The sequence below is a fragment of the Salvelinus fontinalis genome, chromosome 6, assembly GCF_029448725.1.
Source record: "Salvelinus fontinalis isolate EN_2023a chromosome 6, ASM2944872v1, whole genome shotgun sequence".
Lineage (NCBI taxonomy): Eukaryota > Metazoa > Chordata > Actinopteri > Salmoniformes > Salmonidae > Salvelinus > Salvelinus fontinalis.
The window spans coordinates 46,992,776-47,012,135 of NC_074670.1; the positions used below are offsets into that span (position 1 = coordinate 46,992,776).

Genomic DNA, 19,360 nt, shown 5'->3' on the forward strand with positions numbered 1-19,360 from the left:
ATAATGTTAATAATATCATGATTGGTTAATGACTACCTCATCTCTGTACCTCACACATACAATTATCAGTAAGCTCCCTCTGTCGAGCAGTGCATTTCAAAAACAGATTCACCCACAAAGACCAAGGAGGTTATCCAGTGCCTCGCAAAAAGGACACCTATTGGTAGATAAAGAATTCAAATTAAAATAATAACCTGACATTGAATATCCCTATGAGCATGGTGCAGTTATTAATTACATTTACATTTAAGTCATTTAGCAGACGCTCTTATCCAGAGCCACTTTGGATGGTGTATCAATACACCCAGTCACTACAAAGATACAGGCGTCCTTCCTAACTCAGTTGCCAGAGAGGAAGGAAACCGCTCAGGGACTTCCCCATGAGGCAGAGGGTGACTTTATTGCCGGAGAGGAAGGAAACCGCTCAGGGACTTCCCCGTGAGGCCGATGGTGACTTTAAAACAGATACAGAGTTTAATGGCTGTGATAGGACAAAACTGAGGATGGATCAACAACATTGTAGTTACTCCCCTATACTAACCTAATTGGCTGTGTGAAAAAAAGGAAGAGTATACAGAGTACAAATATTCCAAAACATGCATCCTGTTTGCAACTAGGCACTAAAGTAATACTGCAAAAAAAATGAGGCAAAGCAATTTACTTTTTATCCTGAATACAAAGTGTTATGTTTGGGGCAAATACAATACAATACATTACTGAGTACCACTCTACATATTTTCAAACATAGTGGTGGTTGCATTAAGTTGTGGGTATGCTTGTAATCGTTAAGGACTGGGGTGTTTTTCAGGATAAAAAAGAAACGTAATGGAGCAAAGCGCAGGCAAAATACTAGAGAAAAACCTGGTTGTCTGCTTTCCACCAGACACTGGGAGATTAATTCACCTTTCAGCAAGACCATAACCTTAAAACACAATGCCAAATCTACACTGAGGTTGCTTACCAAGAAAACAGGGAAGATTCCTGAGTGGCCGAGTTTCAGTTTTGACTTAAATCTGATTGACAATATATGGCAAGACCTGAAAATGGTTGAATAGCAATGATCAACAACCAATTTCACAGAGCTTGAAGAATTTAAAAAATGTAATGGGCAAATAGTGTACAATCCAGGTGTGCAAAGCTCTTAAAGACTTACCCAGAAAGACTCACAGCTGTAATCGCTGCCAAAAGTGATTCTAACATGTATTGACTCAGGGTTGTGAATACTTATCAAAATGAGATATTTCAGTATTTCATTATCAATCAATTTGACATTTCTAAAAACCTGTTTTCACTTTGCCATTATGGGGTACTGTGTGTAAATGGGTGAGAAAAACAACAACTTTTGAATCCATTTTGAATTCATGCTATAACACAACAAAATGGCGTATGAATACTTTCTGAAGACACTGTAAATCCCTGTCCCACTACAGATAACATTCATGAAAGAAATGCTCAGATTGATCGAGATAACAGGCCAAAACAATAACGAGGTGTGAGAATGACATTGGGAAGGGGTGCTCTGCTACACAGCAGGGGTTGTGTGAATGACTGAATCAGACAAATGTATTTGAACCCTGGGTATGAGGTAGGCAGGGTGGGACGCTAACGCACAACCTCTTGCAAATCAAGCTTACACAAGATGGACCATGAACCCCTGAACAATGGTCTTACAAACACTCTCGGCCAGAGTACATTCCCAGCAGACTCTCATTCACTTGAGAGAGGTGTGTGCATGTGTTAGAACGAGAGAGCCACTTCACCATCCGCATAAAACCAAGACTGTCTCCAGCTGCCCTCACTGACCTGGTCACATTCCTGGTAGCAATATGATCTCTCTCTAGTTCTCCAGCTGCAGTCTGCGGTCTAGTCTAGTCTATACTACACTATCTATTGCATCTTAGCCGCTCTGTCACTGCTCAATCATATATTTTATGTTTATATATTTTTATCCCATTCCTTTACTAGATTGTGTGTATTAGGTTTTGCTGTGGAACTTGTTAGATATTAGGTTTTGGTGTGGAATTGTTAGATATTAGCCGTTAGATACTGCTGCACTGTCGGATCTGGGAGCATAAGCATTTCGCTACACTCGCAATAACATCTGCTAAGCATGTGTATGCGACAAATAAAATGTGATTTGATTTGATTAGTCTGCATGATTGCGCATTTAATTTATCCCACCACGTGGTGGCGACCTTTGAAATTAAGAGCGGTTCAGCCAGAGATTGTTATACCTGTGGTTCGGTTTTCAATGTCAGTGGCTACTTCCGTTTCTGGAAGACAGGCGAAATATCAACATTCACAGACAGAATCAGTAAATAACACTAAATAACTATATATGGTAAGGAATTGAAATCAAACCACTGAATATACATGAAATAACAGATCAAATGTATTGATTGAAAGTGCCCCAGTAAAGTTTCTGCCCAGAAAGGCTATTTTATAGCGTGTGGTTATTTGAATTAGCTAGCGTACTAACTGGCTAACATTAGCTAAACGTTACTGCTATCTAAGTTACAAAGTATTTGTGAATTAGCCAATTATCTAGCTTAACGGGTTAATTGAACATGGCCAAATAGCCGAAATGGCTTTGGCATGAATTAAAACAAATGTCTGTTCTTTTGAAGTTATATAGCTAGCTAATGACTCTAGCTAGCTAATGTACCGTTAATAACGGCGTTATGTAGCTAGCTATGTGGTGTTTCCAAAACGAATATTTGAAGGTAGACTCAGCGATATGACGTGGGTCAAATAGTAAGCAGCATAGCGGGTAAATGTCCATAATAACTAAGAGCAGTTTTAGCCTATCTTCATAGCGGACTGCCTTTGCTACCGCGCTCTAACAACTTCAAGCGGAACCCATGCGCAGATACTGTGCGTGACTATTAGAACGTCCTGCATCTCACTGTTATTGCAATATCTGCGGTGCTGCTCGTGGCAACGTAATTTCGCTGAATCAAGCCAGGATGTTAATGTACTAATATTTAATCTTTCCCTTTATCTACTGCAGTGGTGTGAGGATGTCGGGACAGAAGCGTCTGTGTGACTCCAGCATCCCCTCTTCATCCTCCAGTGCGCCCCCCGAGAAACGGAGGGAGCGAGAGGGAGGAGAGGATGGGGGTCCAGGGGTCAGCTCTACTGCAGGAGGGAGCACTGCTGTGGAAACAGTCATCAAACTCGGAGGGGTTTCCAACTCGGTGAGAGAGCTGAAAAGTGCCTAGCCTGTATTTCTCCTACTGTGTCTGTTTGTCGGTCTGTCTGTCTTTACATCTGATAGTTGTTATGACTACGGTAATCAGCGGTGTCATTGATCGTGTTGTTTCCATCATTTGATTGGTTTCTTTCTCTTGTGCTCAGGAAGAACAGGATGTCAAAGCTCTCCAGGTGAAGAACAGGAAATTGGGAGAATCCCTCGATCAGAGACAGGTATATATAGTCGGTCTGTCTCACTCACTCACTCTCTCACTCATACACACACAATCCCTGTTTTCATCCCATACATCTATAATACTCAACAAGGGGATTGATGCTTTGCAGGTGATTGAGGATGAGCTGAGAGAGAGAATCGAGAGACTGGAGACTCGTCAAGCTACTGATGACGCAAGCCTACTGATCCTGAACAGATACTGGAATCAGGTAACTATTCAAATAATGAACAATATGCAATTAAAACATTGCACATAGATCAACATTTGCAAGTACAACTATTATCTATGTTCTTAATAACATCTAGTTCCCTCTCTCTCCCCTTTCTCTTAGTTTGACGACAATGTGTGCCTGATTGGAAGGCGCTACGATGAGTCAGGGAGCGAGTCTGTGGAAACCCCGGCTGGAGAGGGGCGAAGCCTGAAGCCTGACACCCCAGAACCCGACGGCGACTCCAACCAGGAGAGAGCCAAAGACAGAGGTACAGCGGAAGAGAGAAAGATATGTAGAGATGTAGAAAGGAGGGATGGAGAAAGGAGAACACTAAAAGGAGAGGACGTGAGTTTGGTCAGGAGCAAGAGACCGAGGAAGAGGGTACTCTAATGAGTTTGTGACAAGGTACCTAACACAAGAGGTAGAGCAGAAGAGTACAATGTACAGAGATTGATTAAATAAATAATTTTTGGTTCAGAGTAGAGAGCTGTTATCTGTTGTATGCCTATTACAGGGATGCAAACTCAATACTTTTTGGTGAATATCGGCGTGTTGATTTCAAAATAAGTAATCCACTTGAATCGTGTAGATCTGAAGAAAAACTTTTTAAAAAATTGGTGAGGGGGGTATATTTCTCATGTTGAAAATGATTGACTGAGCACAGAATGCCACCCTACTTGTCCTACATTGAGAATACCAGAATGAGTGCTTCATCCAATATCACGTGTGACAGCTGATATCAGCCAGCAACATCCCTAACCAGTCATTAGCATTATCCCTACATTAGCAAATCAAATCAAGTTTATTTTATATAGCCCTTCGTACATCAGCTAATATCTCGAAGTGCTGTACAGAAACCCTGCCTAAAACCCCAAACAGCAAGCAATGCAGGTGTAGAAGCACGGTGGCTAGGAAAAACTCCCTAGAAAGGCCAAAACCTAGGAAGGAACCTAGAGAGGAACCAGGCTATGAGGGGTGGCCAGTCCTCTTCTGGCTGTGCCGGGTGGAGATTATAACAGAACATGGTCAAGATGTTCAAAATGTTCATAAGTGACAAGCATGGTCAAATAATAATCAGGAATAAATGTCAGTTGGCTTTGTCATAGCCGATCATTAAGAGTTGAAAACAGCAGGTCTGGGACAGGTAGGGGTTCCATACCGCAGGCAGAACAGTTGAAACTGGAATAGCAGCAAGGCCAGGTGGACTGGGGACAGCAAGGAGTCATCATGCCCGGTAGTCCTGACGTATGGTCCTAGGGCTCAGGTCCTCCGAGAGAGAGAAAGAAAGAGAGAAGGAGAGAATTAGAGAGAGCCAAGATTTTCAAAATGTTCATAAATGACAAGCATGGGCAAATAATAATCAGGATTAAATGTCAGTTGGCTTTTCATAACCCTGCTTAGCTTCAGAAGCAAGCCAGCAGCATACCACCCTGCATACCACTGCTGGCTTGCTTCTGAAGCTAAGCAGGGTTGGTCCTGGTCAGTCCCTGGATGGGAGACCAGATGCTGCTGGAAGTGGTGTTGGAGGGCCAGTAGGAGGCACTCTTTCCTCTGATCTAAAAAATATCCCAATGCCCCAGGGCAGTGATTGGGGACACTGCCCTGTGTAGGGTGCCGTCTTTCGGATGGGACGTTAAACGGGTGTCCTGACTCTCTGAGGTCATTAAAGATCCCATGGCACTTATCGTAAGAGTAGGGGTGTTAACCCCGGTGTCCTGGCTAAATTCCCAATCTGGCCCTCAAACCATCATGGTCACCTAATAATCCCCAGTTTACAATTGGCTCATTCATCCCCCTCCTCTCCCCTGTAACTATTCCCCAGGTCGTTGCTGCAAATGAGAACGTGTTCTCAGTCAACTTACCTGGTAAAATAACGGTAAAATAAAAAAAATAAAAAAATAAAATAGCCGATCATTAAGAGTTGAAAACAGCAGGTCTGGGACAGGTAGGGGTTCCGTAACCGCAGGCAGAACAGTTGAAACTGGAATAGCAGCAAGGCCAGGTGGACTGGGGACAGCAAGGAGTCATCATGCCCGGTAGTCCTGACGTATGGTCCTAGGGCTCAGGTCCTCCGAGAGAAGGAGAGAATTAGAGAGAGCCAAGATTTTCAAAATGTTCATAAATGACAAGCATGGTCAAATAATAATCAGGATTAAATGTCAGTTGGCTTTTCATAGCCGATCATTAAGAGTTGAAAGCAGCAGGTCTGGGACAGGTAGGGGTTCCATAACCGCAGGCAGAACAGTTGAAACTGGAACAGCAGCAAGGCCAGGTGGACTGGGGACAGCAAGGAGTCATCATGCCCGGTAGTCCTGACGTATGGTCCTAGGGCTCAGGTTCTCCGAGAGAGAGAAAGAAAGAGAGAAGGAGAGAATTAGAGAGAGCATACTTAAATTCACACAGGACACTGGATAAGACAGGAGAAGTACTCCAGATATAACCAACTGACCCTAGCCCCCCGACACATAAACTACTGCAGCATAAATACTGGAGGCTGAGACAGGAGGGGTCGGGAGACACTATGGCCCCGTCTGACAATACCCCCGGACAGGGCCAAACAGGCAGGATATAACCCCACCGACTTTGCCAAAGCACAGCCCCCGCACCACTAGAGGGATATCTTCAACCACCAACTTACAATCCTGAGACAAGGCCGAGTATAGCCCACAAAGATCTCCGCCACGGCACAACCCAAGGGTGGGGCGCCAACCCGAACAGGAAGATCACGTCAGTGACTCAACCCACTCAAGTGACGCACCCTTCCTAGGGATGGCATGGAAGAGCACAAGTAAGCCAGTGACCTGGCCCCTGTAATAGGGTTAGAGGCAGAGAATCCCAGTGGAGAGATGGGAATCGGCCAGGCAGAGACAGCAAGGGCGGTTCGTTGCTCCAGTGCCTTTCCGTTCACCTTCACACTCCTGGGTCAGACTACACTCAATCATAGGACCTACTGAAGAGATGAGTCTTCAATAAAGACTTAAAGGTTGAGACCGAGTCTGCGTCTCTCACATGGGTAGGCAGACCATTCAATTAAAAATTGAGCTCTATAGGAGAAAGCCCTGCCTCCAGTTGTTTGCTAAGAAATTCTAGGGACAGTTAAGAGGCCTGCGTCTTGTGACCGTAGCGTACGTGTAGGTATGTACGGCAAGACCAAATCGGAAAGATAGGTAGGAGCAAGCCCATGTAATGCTTTGTAGGTTAGCAGTAAAACCTTGAAATCAACCCTTGCCTTAACAGGTAGCCAGTGTAGAGAGGCTAGCACTGGAGTAATATGATCAAATTGTTTGGTTCTAGTCAAGATTCTAGCAGCCGTGTTTAGCACTAACTGAACTTTATTTAGTGCTTTGTCTGGGTAGCCGGAAAGTAGAGCATTGCAGTAGTCTAACCTAGAAGTGACAAAAGCATGGATACATTTTTCTGCATCATTTTTGGACAAAGTTTCTTGATTTTTTCCCCTCAAAAGATAGATCAGGGTCCAGAGTAACGCCAAGGTCCTTCACAGTTTTATTTGAGATGACTGTACAACCATCAAGATTAATAATCAGATTCAACAGAACATCTCTTTGTTTCTTGGGACCTAGTTAACATTATGTTTTCGAATGACATCCCCAAGAGGTAAAAAATATAAAATGATGCATTTCTATTCCTTACTACATTCCTCCTGCTAAATCACAGGTAGTCCTTTGGATATTAGAAAATCTGCAATTTTCTGCAGTAGCCTATTCTATTGAGCAGTAAGCAGTGTGAAGTTAAATTCAATGTTTTTTATTGGGTAGTGGTGTGAATATCAGGGTCAGGTTTTTGTGCAGAACGTATTGAAAACGCTATAGTGATACTTGACCTGGTATCACATTAAATGTAAATGTAATCACATCGTTAGTAAAATGTTGGTATCGTGACAACCCCACTCTGAATATAAGCACATTTTTTTTGCAATTTACTTGTGTTTGCGCCCTCGACAGTTTGCATCCCTGCTGTTAAAAGCACCTATTTGTCATACTATTCAGATAGGCTCATTCTTGCTCCTTTGAGTTCAGTAGCCTACCTCTCCTCTCTTTTGTTGAGCATGCGAGATCATGTATTTAATATGTATTTTAATATGTATCATGTATAGCTGATATGTATTTTCTCAATGAAATAGCCTGTAGGCTATATGCATGGGCGGCAAAGCACGGTGCAGTTGTCTTTCCGTGGAGAATTAACTTCCTAAATATGATAGGCTATTATACAGGACTATACAAGACTAACATTTTCCCCTGCTGGCACTAACTTTTTCAGTTGGTCGCACCAGCCCATAATTTGGTGGCATCGAGAAAGAAAAAAATGTTTTAGCAGTGTCACACAATAGAATCAATTTGAATTATCATCTTATAAAGTAGTTTACAATCTTTTGTTAAAGGGATACTTCTCATGCTAGCAGATGCCCATTGACTTCTAGTCATTGCGCTAATGCTAGTTAGCATTGGTATGCAGAACTACCTCTAACTTCCTTCATAGTGGACACAGAGACATAAAAATGGTATCCACAAGTTAGTTTGACTCTGGGGAAGTAGATAACAGTACCAGTCAAAAGTTTGGACATACATACTCATTCAAGGGTTTTTCTTTATTTTTACTAAATTCTACATTGTAGAATAATAGTGAAGACATCAAAACTATGAAATAACATATGGAATCATGTAGTAACCCAAAAAAGTGTTAAACAAATTACATTTAACAAGTTAAACATATATTTTAGATTTCAGATTCTTCAAAGTAGCCACCCTTTGCCTCGATGACAGCGTTGCACACTCTTGGCATTCTCTCAACCAGCTTCACCTGGAATACTTTTTCAGTAGTCTTGAAGGAGTTCCCACATATGCTGAGCACTTTTTTGGCTGCATTTCCTTCACTCTGCAGTTTGTGCTCTCTGTATATTTCTTCTAAGATATCATGATTGTAAAACAGTGTGCTTTGAACTCAAATACAATCCTTTCGAAATAAATATCATACTACATTTTGCATTTTGAAATGATATACAATCACAAGGGAGGAGAGAGAGTGTGAGAGGCTCGCTCATTACATCAGCTTGCCCCAGCAAAACAGGTAGGCACAGCGGCAGGGCGGACACTTTTATTACAGGAATCATGAGGATAATGCACTTTACTGTTTTAACGTATTCATGTTTTTTTCTGCCCAAAAAACATTTTTTTTTGATTGAGGCAACCAGGTAGAATGTGCAGCTCGCACCAGTGCGGTCAATCAAACATTTAACTCGCACAGCCAAGTTAAAGGGACGCAAAATGTGACTAAATGGTCAGTCTGGAGCCCTGCTATAATTTAGGCTCTGACATTGACTAGAAATAAATATTAATAACACATTTATTTTACTCTGCCTGCAAATCGTCCCAACCCTAAAAGTTATCCAAAACATATCTCAAGTGAAAGTGTCCGCTATGCTATTCTATTTTGCCTCAACTCTGCTCTTTCAAACTACGTTTAGCCTATTGGCTGATATAGCCCAATAATACCCATAGTCTAATATAATGGGCCACGTGAGAATCGCTGGTCTTTAAACCGATTTCTTAGGCAATATTATTTACATTTTGGGTGGATCTTGCCTGAGCTGCGTCACTTACACCTGAAACAACATTGTGGGACTGAAGAAATCAGTCCCATGGAGACCTCTAGTTCAGAGTAGTATTAACTCCTGTCTTCACCTTGTGGTTGTCCTCCAGGCCACCAGGGGGAGACGACCACATCCTTCCTGGCCACGCTGGCCAGCAGCAGCAGCGAGGAGATGGAGGCAGAGCTGCAAGAGAGGGTGGAGTCCAGCCAGAAGCAGGCCAACCGCGTGGTGGAGATCTACGACAGCCTGAAGACCACCGTGGAGCAGCTGAAGAAGGACCAGGACTCTGGAGCAGGTGACAGGGGAGAGAGGGGCTGGGGGGAAAGGGAGGCATGGAGGGGGGAGAGGGTAGGGGTTAGAGGAGTGAGGGAGTGAGACGTGAAGGAGTGTAAGCAGTGAGGATTGTGGGTAGGTGTGGAGGGTAGGGTTTTCGGGATGGTGAGAGCAACAAGGGTGTTGAGGGTCTTTTGTCGTTTTGGGTAGAAGGTAGTATTGTGAGTGAGTGAGTTCCTTGAGGGAGTGAGTGAGCTCCTTGAGTGAGTGAATGAGTTCCTTGAGTGAGTGAGTTCCTTGAGGCAGTTCCTTGTTGTGTGAGTAAAGTCAGGAGTAGTAGTAATGTCATGACATCGAGTCTTGTATTTCCAGAGGGCTCCGTGTGGCAGGTCGCCGCCCAGCTCAACACCCTCCTGTCCAGTGAGAATGACCGGCTGCGTCAGCTGACTGAGGACCTTCAGCAGAAGCACAGTCACATGACTAGCGAGGTGATTTGATGTCTTGCATCAAAACACGTCGGTTCTGTTTTATTTATCTCCCGCTACACTATGTACATTACTAATGGATCACCACCGCGATCATATTAACAGTGATTCTGTGTCCCTGTCCATCTGTAGTCTCGTTCTCTGGGCAGGGCAGTGGCGAGGGCAGATACGCGGGTCAGTGAGCTGCAGGGCCTCATCGAGGAGCTCCAGTGGGACATGGAGAAGATCCGACGCAGAGAGAACCGCCTCAACACACACCTGGGAGAAGTCCTGGAGAGGGTAAGACTGCGGCTGTATGTTTTTGTGAATCCACGTCAGACTGAGTCTCTCTCTCTCTTTGCAGTAATGTGTGTTTTGACATCTTCTGTGGTCTACCATATTGTAATGAAGTATTTCTGTGTCATTGTGTTCATATAACACAGAACGATATTCATGTGAATGTAACAGTGTTTATTCCATGGCCACTGTGTAATTCCTCCCAGGTGAACAGTAAAGGCTACAAGGTGTGTGGGGAGGCCAGCAGTGTGTGTGGAACCATCACCATCAACAAGAGAAAGGTACAAGAATATCCTCTTTGTTCTGCCATTTGTACTTGTCAGAAACTGCACGGACCTGGAGTTATAACTCTTTCATTCTCCTTCCCTCTTCCTCTCCTTTCCCCTTAACCCCCTCTTTCTCTGTCCCCCCCCCTCCTCCCTCGTCATCCCTCTCTTCTCCTCTCTCCCTGTCAGTTTGAGGAGATGAACAGTGAGTTGGAGGAGAACAGGGAGCTGGCGGAGAACCGTCTGAGCGAGCTGCAGCGGCGGCAGCAGGACCTGCAGACGTTTAACCAGGAGAACAACAACATGAAGGTGAGCCTGCAGAGCCTGACCCAGGGCCTAGGCCGCCAGAATCCTATGGCTCTCTCCCCCAACCCAGCCATTGGATTAGCTGAGGTCCCACGTCCTTATTCAGCCATCCAAACCAGTCAAATGAAGGTAAATAGATAGATGGATGGTATTTACTGCTTTCTCTGTTGCTTTGCTCACTACCAATCCGTGTCTCCTCTCTCTCACTTCTCTCCCTCTCTTTTATGTCTCTCACTTCTATCCCTCTCTTTGATCTATCTCTCTCTCACTTCTCTCCCTCTCTTTGATATGTCTCTCTCACTTCTCTCCCTCTCTTTTCTCTCTATCACTTCTATCCCTCTCTTTGATCTGTCTCTCTCTCACTTCTCTCCCTCTCTGATCTGTTTCTCACTTCTATCCCTCTTTGATCTGTCTCTCACTTCTCTCCCTCTCTTTTCTCTCTCTCTCATTTCTTTCTTTGATCTGTCTCTCACTTCTCTCCCGCTCTTTTCTGTCTCTCTCTCACTTCTGTTTCTCTCACTTCTCTCCCTCTTTTCTATCCCTCTCTCACTTCTATCCCTATCTTTGATCTGTCTCTCTCACTTCTCTTCCTCTCTCATGCTGTCTGTATCTTCACCTCTCTCTCACTCCATTTCATTTTTCTCTTGTCTTCCTTCTCCTTCTTTCTCTTTCTCTGCCTCTCTCTGTCAGGTGGAGTTGTTGAGTCGTGCTGAGGGGGTGGTGAGGGAGAGCTCAGAGTACCGTTGTCTCCAGTCCCAGTTCTCTGTCCTCTACAACGAGTCTGTGGGCCTCAAGTCTCAGCTGGACGAGACGCGCACACGCCTCAACACCACCAGGACGGCACGCCTCCGACAGCTAGAACACATGGAGGTGTGTTTGTGTGCATGCGTTAGTGCCTGTAAGCGCGTGTGTCTGACTTGAATGTCTTTTTAATCGAGAGTGATGTGTGTGAGTTTAGCCTCTTTATTCAACAACGACAAGGCTGTGTGTGTAACCGCCTCTTGTCTGTGTTCCAGAATGACGAGGTGTCTCTCCAGAGGAAGGTGCGTACTGAGGTGTTCCAGCTAGAGGACACTCTGGCCCAGGTCAGGAAGGAGTATGAGATGCTCCGGATCGAATTTGAACAGACCCTCGCTGCCAACGAACAAGCAGGTCAGCGTCTTCACCACAAATGAAAATAAATTTGGCCTCACGCTCACCGGCTAGTGTTTAGGCACAGTTTTGAGATACTCCTTGAAAAACGTAATCACTTTTCTCTCTCTCTATCCCTCTCTCAGGTCCTATCAACAGGGAGATGCGTCACCTGATCAGCACCCTGCAGACACACAACCAGCATATGAAGGGAGAGGTTGTGAAATACAAACTGACACTCAGAGAGGCACAGACTGACCTCAGCCAGGTAAGGGGGGAGGGAGGGAGAGAGAGAGCGAGCGAGCGAGAGAAAGAGGGAGATGGAGAGAGTGAGGGTGTAAGAGGCATGCAGGGAGGGAAGAAGAGAGACTGTAAGGGAGTGAAGACCATAAAGAGCAAGATATTGTCTATCTGCAATATTCATCTGTGCGAGTCCCTCCTCTCATAGGCTCGTACTACGAAGGGCAGTGCTATCCTTCAATCACAATCCAGTACGGAGCTGGACCTAAAGGAAGAGACCACCTCCCCCCTTACGCCCGCTGCCTCTGCTGATGTCACCATCAAGATGGAGTCTGACAATGGTTCAGCCACGCCCACCAGCACTAGTACGTGTTATTAAGTGTTAATCATTCATGGACTCTTTATTAACTCCTTATTAACTGATATTCCTCCTCTCTCTCTGTAGGTACCTCAGTGAAGACAGAGCCTGGGACAGAAACCGAGGGAGAAATCAAAGAGGAGGAGAAAGAAAAAGAGGTGAAGAAAGAGAAGGAAAAGGAACGGGAGAGAGAGAGGCCAACCCGTGGAGGGGGTGGGACCGAGGAGAAGGAGAAGGCTGGGACCAGCAACCAATTGGAGGAGGTTGCTCCGGAGCGCCCGTTTGTGATTGGAGGACCGAAGAGGAAGGAGGTGGAGCAACTGAAAATTGTCCGGGCGGAGCTAAAGTAAGTTTGATTGTGGTGACAGTCATGATTGGCGATTGATAATTGGGGTGATGATGATGATAATGAGGAGGAGGACAGTAGGCGTGGCTGACGAAGGCTATGTCCCTGTAGGAAAGCCCAGGAGTCTCAGAGGGAAATGAAGCTACTGCTGGATATGTACCGCTCCGCGCCCAAAGAGCAGAGGGACAAAGTCCAGCTCATGGCCGCTGAGAAGAAGGCCAAGTCAGAGGTACACACTTGGCTGACGCTACTTATAAAAAGAGAAGTGAAACTTCGCCAGCAAGAATTGTGTGCTGTTGATGGGTTTAATTGATTGGTTAGTTGTACGATAGTGATGATGGTAATGCTCTGTGTATTGGCTTGTTAGTATTGAATGGTAGTAATTGATTGATGGTATAACAGTGATGTAACCACTATGTGCTCGCTGCATATTGAGTTAATATTGAGTGATAATAACCCAGTGCGCACAAGATGTTGGAAGGCCATATTTTCACTGTCTTTTCAACCAAAAAGACGTATTTTCAACCAAAAAGACGTATTTTCAACCAAAAAGACGTATTTTCAACATATTTTGCTCAAGGGGAAGCGATTTATTGATGGTGATAACGGCTTTGTATTCACTGTCAGGCAGAGGAGCTGAAGCAGCGTCTAAGGGATCTGGAGGAGAGGGAGAGGAGGGAGGGGAAGAAGATGGCTGATGAGGAGGCACTCCGGAAGATCTGCTCTGTCGAGGAACAAATCAACATCCTCAACAAGAAGCTCTCCCTGGCCAAGCAGGTGTGTGTCTGGGTTGTGTGTGTGCATGTCTTTGTGTGCATTTGAGCATTATACTTTTGACTAATTTCTCTCACCGTCATTTCCCCCCCTCTTTGCTCCTCCCTCCTTCCATCGATCCATTTCTGTCAACCTACTTCACTCCCTCTTTACCACCCCTCCATCGCTCTTCTTCGCCACCCCTCCACTACCCTCTCCCTACTTCCCTATATCCTTCCACCCCTCTGCTACCCTCCCCTCGCTCTTCCTACTCTCTCTCTCTCCCTCCCCCCTGTCTCTCCCCCTTCTCCCCAGGAGGAGGATGCGTTGCTGAGTGAGATGGATGTGACGGGCCAGGCCTTTGAGGACATGCAGGAACAGAACATCCGGCTGATGCAGCAGCTCAGGGAAAAGGACGACGCCAACTTCAAACTGATGTCGGAACGCATCAAGTCCAACCAGATCCACAAGCTGCTCAAGGAAGAGAAGGAGGAGCTCGCCGACCAGCTGCTCACGCTCAAAACGCAGGTGAGAGCAGGTGATTGAAACAGTGCAGGAAAGGGATTTGAACTTCTAAATGGCAGGTGCACTGTTCAGGCTGACTTTTTGTGTTAGGGAAAGACAGTAGCTTGACACTAGCAAACAATGGAGCCTATGTCTGGCCATCTCTCATTATTTCTCTGTCGCTCTCTCTCCATCTCTCGATCTGTCTTCCACAGGTGGATGCCCAGCTGCAGGTGGTGAGGAAGCTGGAGGAGAAGGAGCGCCTCCTCCAGGGCACCATCGGTACTGCAGAGAGAGAGCTGGCTCTGAGGACACAAGCTCTGGACATGAACAAACGCAAGGTAGAAAAAACACACCTGTGGAAAATGACACCCGCATACACACACACACACCATGGGCACACACACAACGAGTATAGATAAGTACTTCACACAAAGAACACAAACTTCCTTGAAAATGCCAACGTGCAAAGTATCTGCTTTCTGCGCCCCCCTCCAGACCCAGGAGTCAACGGTGCTGTCGGAGGAGGTGCGTAGTCAGCTGGACCAGGTGCAGCAGAGACTGGGCACCGTCAGGGAGGAGGTCATTGAGAACAGCATCTCCAAAGAGAAGCAGTCCTTCAATGCACGCCGCGCACAGGTGAGGCCACAAACACATGCCACATTTTGCTAACTGTCCATGTGCACGTGTAACCACGCACACACACAGACAATTCAAATCCACTTGAACAAAATAACAATTCAGTTTATTTACTGATTGGAGCACCCTGCTGGACTATTTTCTTCGTTCCCCTGCTGTGTTTTAGGAGGACATCTCCAAACTGCGGCGGAAGATCGAGAAGGCCAAGAAACCTGCCGAGACCGTCCGCAACGGCGATGACATCCTCAACGAGGAAATCAACGATTACAAGGTAGTCTGGATGAACACACTTTTTACACCAGGTGTAATACGGGTCTTTAAAAATGCTACTATAAAGTTAAACTGGGCGAATACTACACGGTTTTAGCCTGATCTACATGTCCCGATCAAACCCGAAGTAAAACGTAACACTGCAGCCCGTAAAGTGAAGCTCATACCCGATTTGCAGTTGATGCCTGCCACACTTTTTCAAACATGTTAAATATATTTGTGTGAGGAGTGCTCAAAGCAGATAAGAGGCATGTCCCAACGTCAGCCAAAGAGCTACTCAGAAGTATAAAGTTTCCCTTCACCTACCCCACAAGTTCATCACTCTCACACACACATATACAGTGCCTTCGGGAAAGTATTCAGACCCGTTGACTTTTTCCACATTTTGTTACGTTACAGCCTTATTCTAAAATGGATTAAGTAAAACATTTTCCACAGCAATCTACACACAATACCCAATCTCTGCAGCACTCCACCAATCAGGCCTTTATGGTAGAGTGGCCAGACGGAAGCCACTCCTCAGTAAAAGGCACATGACTGCCCGCTTGGAGTTTGCCAAAAGGCACCTAAAGACTCAGACCTTTAGAAACAAGATTTTCTGGTCTGATGAAACCAAGATTGAACTCTGGCCTGAATGCCATGCATTACATCTGGAGGAAACCTGGCACCATCCCTATGGTGAAGCATGGTGGTGGCAGCATCATGTTGTGGGGGTGTTTTTCAGCAGCAGGGACTCGGAGACTAGTCAGGATCGAGGCAAAGATAAATCAATCAAATGTATTTATAAAGCCCTTCTTACATCTGCTGATATCTCAAAGTGCTGTACAGAAACCCAGCCGAAAACCCCAAACAGCAAGCGATGCAGGTGTAGAAGCACGAAGAAGAATTCTAAACTAAGGGACCAGCTATGCTAGTCATAAATGACGCTGTTTATTTTCTAAAGCATTACTTGTCCTAACCTGGGTATCTTCAACCTTGAGGTAGTCAGGGGGAAAAACTCCTGGTCTTTCGGGGTCAGAAGCTACCCCATCTCGGTAGGGTCAGAATTCGCCCCCCCTCCATCTCCCCCCCCGGGGTCAGGACCCCTCCCCGTCTCCCCCCCGGGGTCAGGACCCCTCTCCATCTCCCCCCCCGGGTCAGGATCCCTCTCCATCTCCCCGCCAGGTCAGAACCCCGCCCCGTCTTCCCCGGGTCAGAACTCATAAACTGAGCAAAGTACAGAGAGATCCTTGATGAAAACTGGCTCCAGAGCGCTCAGGACCTCAGACTGGGCCGAAGGTACAACTTTCAACAGGACACAGATCCTAAGAACACAGCCAAGACAGCTCAGAAGTGGCTTTGGGAAAAGTCTCTGAATGTTCTTGAGTGGCCCAGCCAGAGTCCGGACTTGAACCTGATTGAACATCTCTGTAGAGACCTCAAAATAGTTGTTCAGCGACTCTCCCCATCCAACCTGACAGAGCTTGAGAGGATCTGCAGAGAAGAATGGTATAAACTCCCCAAATACAGGTGGGCCAAACTTGTAGAATCATACCCAAGAAGACTCGAGGCTGGAATCGCTGCCAAGGGTGATTCAACGAAGTACTGAGTAAAGGGTCTTAATATTTATGTAAATGTAATATTTCAGTGTTTTTATCAATATTTTTAAATTATTTTTTATTATGTTTTTCTTTGGAATTATGCGGTATTGTATGTAGATTGAGGGGGGGGAACTATTTAATCAATTTTAGAATAAGGCTGTAATGTAACAAAATGTGAGAAAAGTCAAGGCTTCTGAATACTTTCCGAAGGCACTGTATACACACACGCACACGCACACACACGCATGAGTTAGCTGGTCTGCTGGGCTATGTTACAAGTTGCATTTAAGCCTGTTCTTTTCTCAAGCTCTTTTTGCAGAATCGACAATCCATATTGTCCTCTTCACCTTTTATGGGTGAAACATCCATGCAGCATCTGCATGCTAACCACTAGATCCCAATCAGTTTCATGGGAATATGCATTTGTAATCTTATTCTTCTTGAAGTATGTAGGCTAAGTAACCTAACTACTGTTTAACTACTGGATTTTAGAGCAGAGGGAGTTAAGAAGCTACACTTCCACTTATATAATAAAAATTTTAAAAATCAACTGTTGAGCTCTGGCCGCATGTGATTTTTTTTTTTTTTTACCATTTCATCACAATCATACAAATAAAATGGCGTAAGTAGCCTAATTACGTGATGTTTTTTTGTCTAACGTTTGTCTAACGTTTTGTCTAACGTTTTTATACTAATGAATCATTAAGAGATCTTGTGAGACATTGATTTGGAAAAAATCTAAACTTTTTATAAACGAGCACCATTCTGAGAAGTGGAGGAGCGTTGTGCACTAGCTGCACCAGACCCCTGATAACAATGTACATAAAGGAACGCAGCATTTTCCTCAGTTGCCATGATGTTTTCCTTACTACACATGCAAATACAGCCAATTCTGTCCCAATTGTCCAATCGTACTGCCCCGCGGCAGTGCCTTTACAGATTACTCGTTAACTAGGATTTGGCTTGACTGAGTCGTTAAACGTGATATGTTTTCTGAGCCCGTAGACCCAGCAAAAAATCATGTGGTGTATTTCAGCCCTAACTCACCTGTTCTATCAATCTCTCTCATTGCTCTCCTTATCTTTCTGGCCTCCATTTCTCTCTCTTTCCCCCTCTCTTTCTCTTTAACCCTCTCTTTCTCTCTCCCTCTCCTTCTCGTTCTCCCTCCCCCTCTCTTTCTCCCTCCCCCAGGCGCGTCTGACCTGCCCGTGCTGTAACTCCCGGGTAAAGGACGCCGTCCTGACCAAGTGTTTCCACGTCTTCTGCTTTGAGTGCGTCAAGACACGCTACGACACGCGCCAGAGGAAGTGCCCCAAGTGCAACGCCGCCTTCGGCGCCAACGACTTCCACCGCATCTACATCGAATAGAGCGGGAGGAGGGGGGAGACCTAAATGCAGGGAGCGTAGGGGGTAGGATAGTAGTGCCTGGAGGTCAGCAGTGTCCACACAGGCTTTCTTTCCAGCTGAACAAAACTGTCTTTTATCACCCCCGCTACTAGCGTGTGAGATGGAATGAGACTAGACACGTGTGGAAATTTGAGAAAATCGGCTGGGCATGTAATCAATATGGAAATAGATCCACCTTGCGCTCTGATTGGCTAGGTGGAATTTCCGTCATGTTGCTGGGGGGGGGGGGGGGGGGGCTTAGAGTTGTTTCTGGACTGGGCCTACATTACATTGTCTTATAGAGATCATGATCATGGTTATATTTGCTGGCTGTGCTCTGCCTGGCTGGAAGGAAAGCTTTTAGGAGACACTGTGCCTGTGGTTCAATACTAGGGTTACAGTACATAGGGCCTTGTGTGGGGGAAAAGTTAGGTTTGACTTGAAGGGTTTGACATGAAGCTTTTCCATAGTTGACTGTAGCTATTGGTGTTTATAAAAATAAAATAAAAATACTATCGCCCTCTCCCTTTTTTTAGATGGACTAGATCAATGCATACCTTTCACTGAATTCTAGTCCTGAAGGCCTGCAATGATGCACTGAAGACCCTGATAACCTTTTTATAATGTCTGATATTTTCAGCTTCTCTCGGCATGTCTGCTTACACGTGTGTGTTTGAGGGAGTAAGAAAAACGGACTAACTATTTGCTTAGATGGTTAGAAAATCAACAGTGAGTCCCTTGATCAGCATGCACCCTTGTGTGACCAGTCAATGTTTTCCTTGTATTTGTATGCATGTATTTTCTTTTTTAAAGCTGCCTCTTCAGGGACACACTGACGGGCTACAAATACCTTGAATTGATGCTAATGTGTAATATTGCTGCTCCACAAGTTATTAAACTACCATCAAAACTAGATACTTGTCTTGCGATTAGTTCTTTATCAGTCGAGTTTGTGCATTTTATAAGCTACATAGCCTATTCATTATCATCAAAATCATATTTCTGTTTTAACCTTTAACATGTGTTGAAGAGACCACAAATTCTAGTGTGCAAATCTCAAGTCTCCAAACCTTTATTATACAGTGCCTTCTGAAAGTAATCACACCCCTTAACTTTTTCCACATTTTGTTGTTACAAAGTGGGATTATAATTGATTTAATTGTAATTTTTGTTGGAACAATCTACACCAAATACTCTGAAATGTCAAAGAGAAGAAAAATTCTAACTTTTATGAAAGATTTATGAAAAATAAAACGAATATATCTTGATTAGATAAATATTCACCCCCTGAGACAATAGG

At 44.9% G+C, this 19,360-nt stretch overlaps 1 protein-coding gene across 3 annotated transcripts; it reads left to right on the plus strand.

Annotated features, from left to right (window-relative positions):
• The first annotated feature begins 2,234 nt into the window (after positions 1 to 2,234).
• LOC129857933 (E3 ubiquitin-protein ligase BRE1A-like) lies at positions 2,235 to 18,973 on the plus strand. 3 transcript variants are annotated; one of them, XM_055926637.1, is made up of 22 exons: positions 2,235 to 2,341; positions 3,011 to 3,197; positions 3,358 to 3,426; positions 3,538 to 3,636; positions 3,760 to 3,907; positions 9,357 to 9,542; positions 9,893 to 10,008; positions 10,138 to 10,284; positions 10,488 to 10,562; positions 10,737 to 10,982; positions 11,544 to 11,723; positions 11,870 to 12,005; positions 12,131 to 12,252; positions 12,433 to 12,589; positions 12,670 to 12,928; positions 13,040 to 13,157; positions 13,556 to 13,705; positions 13,997 to 14,209; positions 14,401 to 14,526; positions 14,684 to 14,824; positions 14,991 to 15,095; positions 17,866 to 18,973. In XM_055926637.1, the coding sequence occupies exons 2-22, from the start codon at positions 3,021 to 3,023 to the stop codon at positions 18,040 to 18,042; spliced, it is 3,147 nt and encodes a 1,048-aa protein (XP_055782612.1). In that variant the 5' UTR covers positions 2,235 to 2,341; positions 3,011 to 3,020; the 3' UTR covers positions 18,043 to 18,973. The 3 variants fall into 3 exon arrangements, with proteins under 3 accessions (XP_055782612.1, XP_055782613.1, XP_055782614.1); XM_055926638.1 differs by having other exon boundaries at positions 14,000 to 14,209; XM_055926639.1 differs by having other exon boundaries at positions 10,737 to 10,856.
• The last annotated feature ends 387 nt before the right edge of the window (positions 18,974 to 19,360 follow it).

What these genes read in the sequence shown, in the direction of transcription:
- LOC129857933 (XM_055926637.1), top strand. Translation starts at nt 3,021, where the DNA reads ATGTCGGGACAGAAGCGTCTGTGTGACTCCAGCATCCCCTCTTCATCC. An exon ending in GACAGCTAGAACACATGGAG is followed by an intron (nt 11,724 to 11,869) that starts GTGTGTTTGTGT and finishes TCTGTGTTCCAG; the next exon opens with AATGACGAGGTGTCTCTCCA. An exon ending in ATTGTCCGGGCGGAGCTAAA is followed by an intron (nt 12,929 to 13,039) that starts GTAAGTTTGATT and finishes ATGTCCCTGTAG; the next exon opens with GAAAGCCCAGGAGTCTCAGA.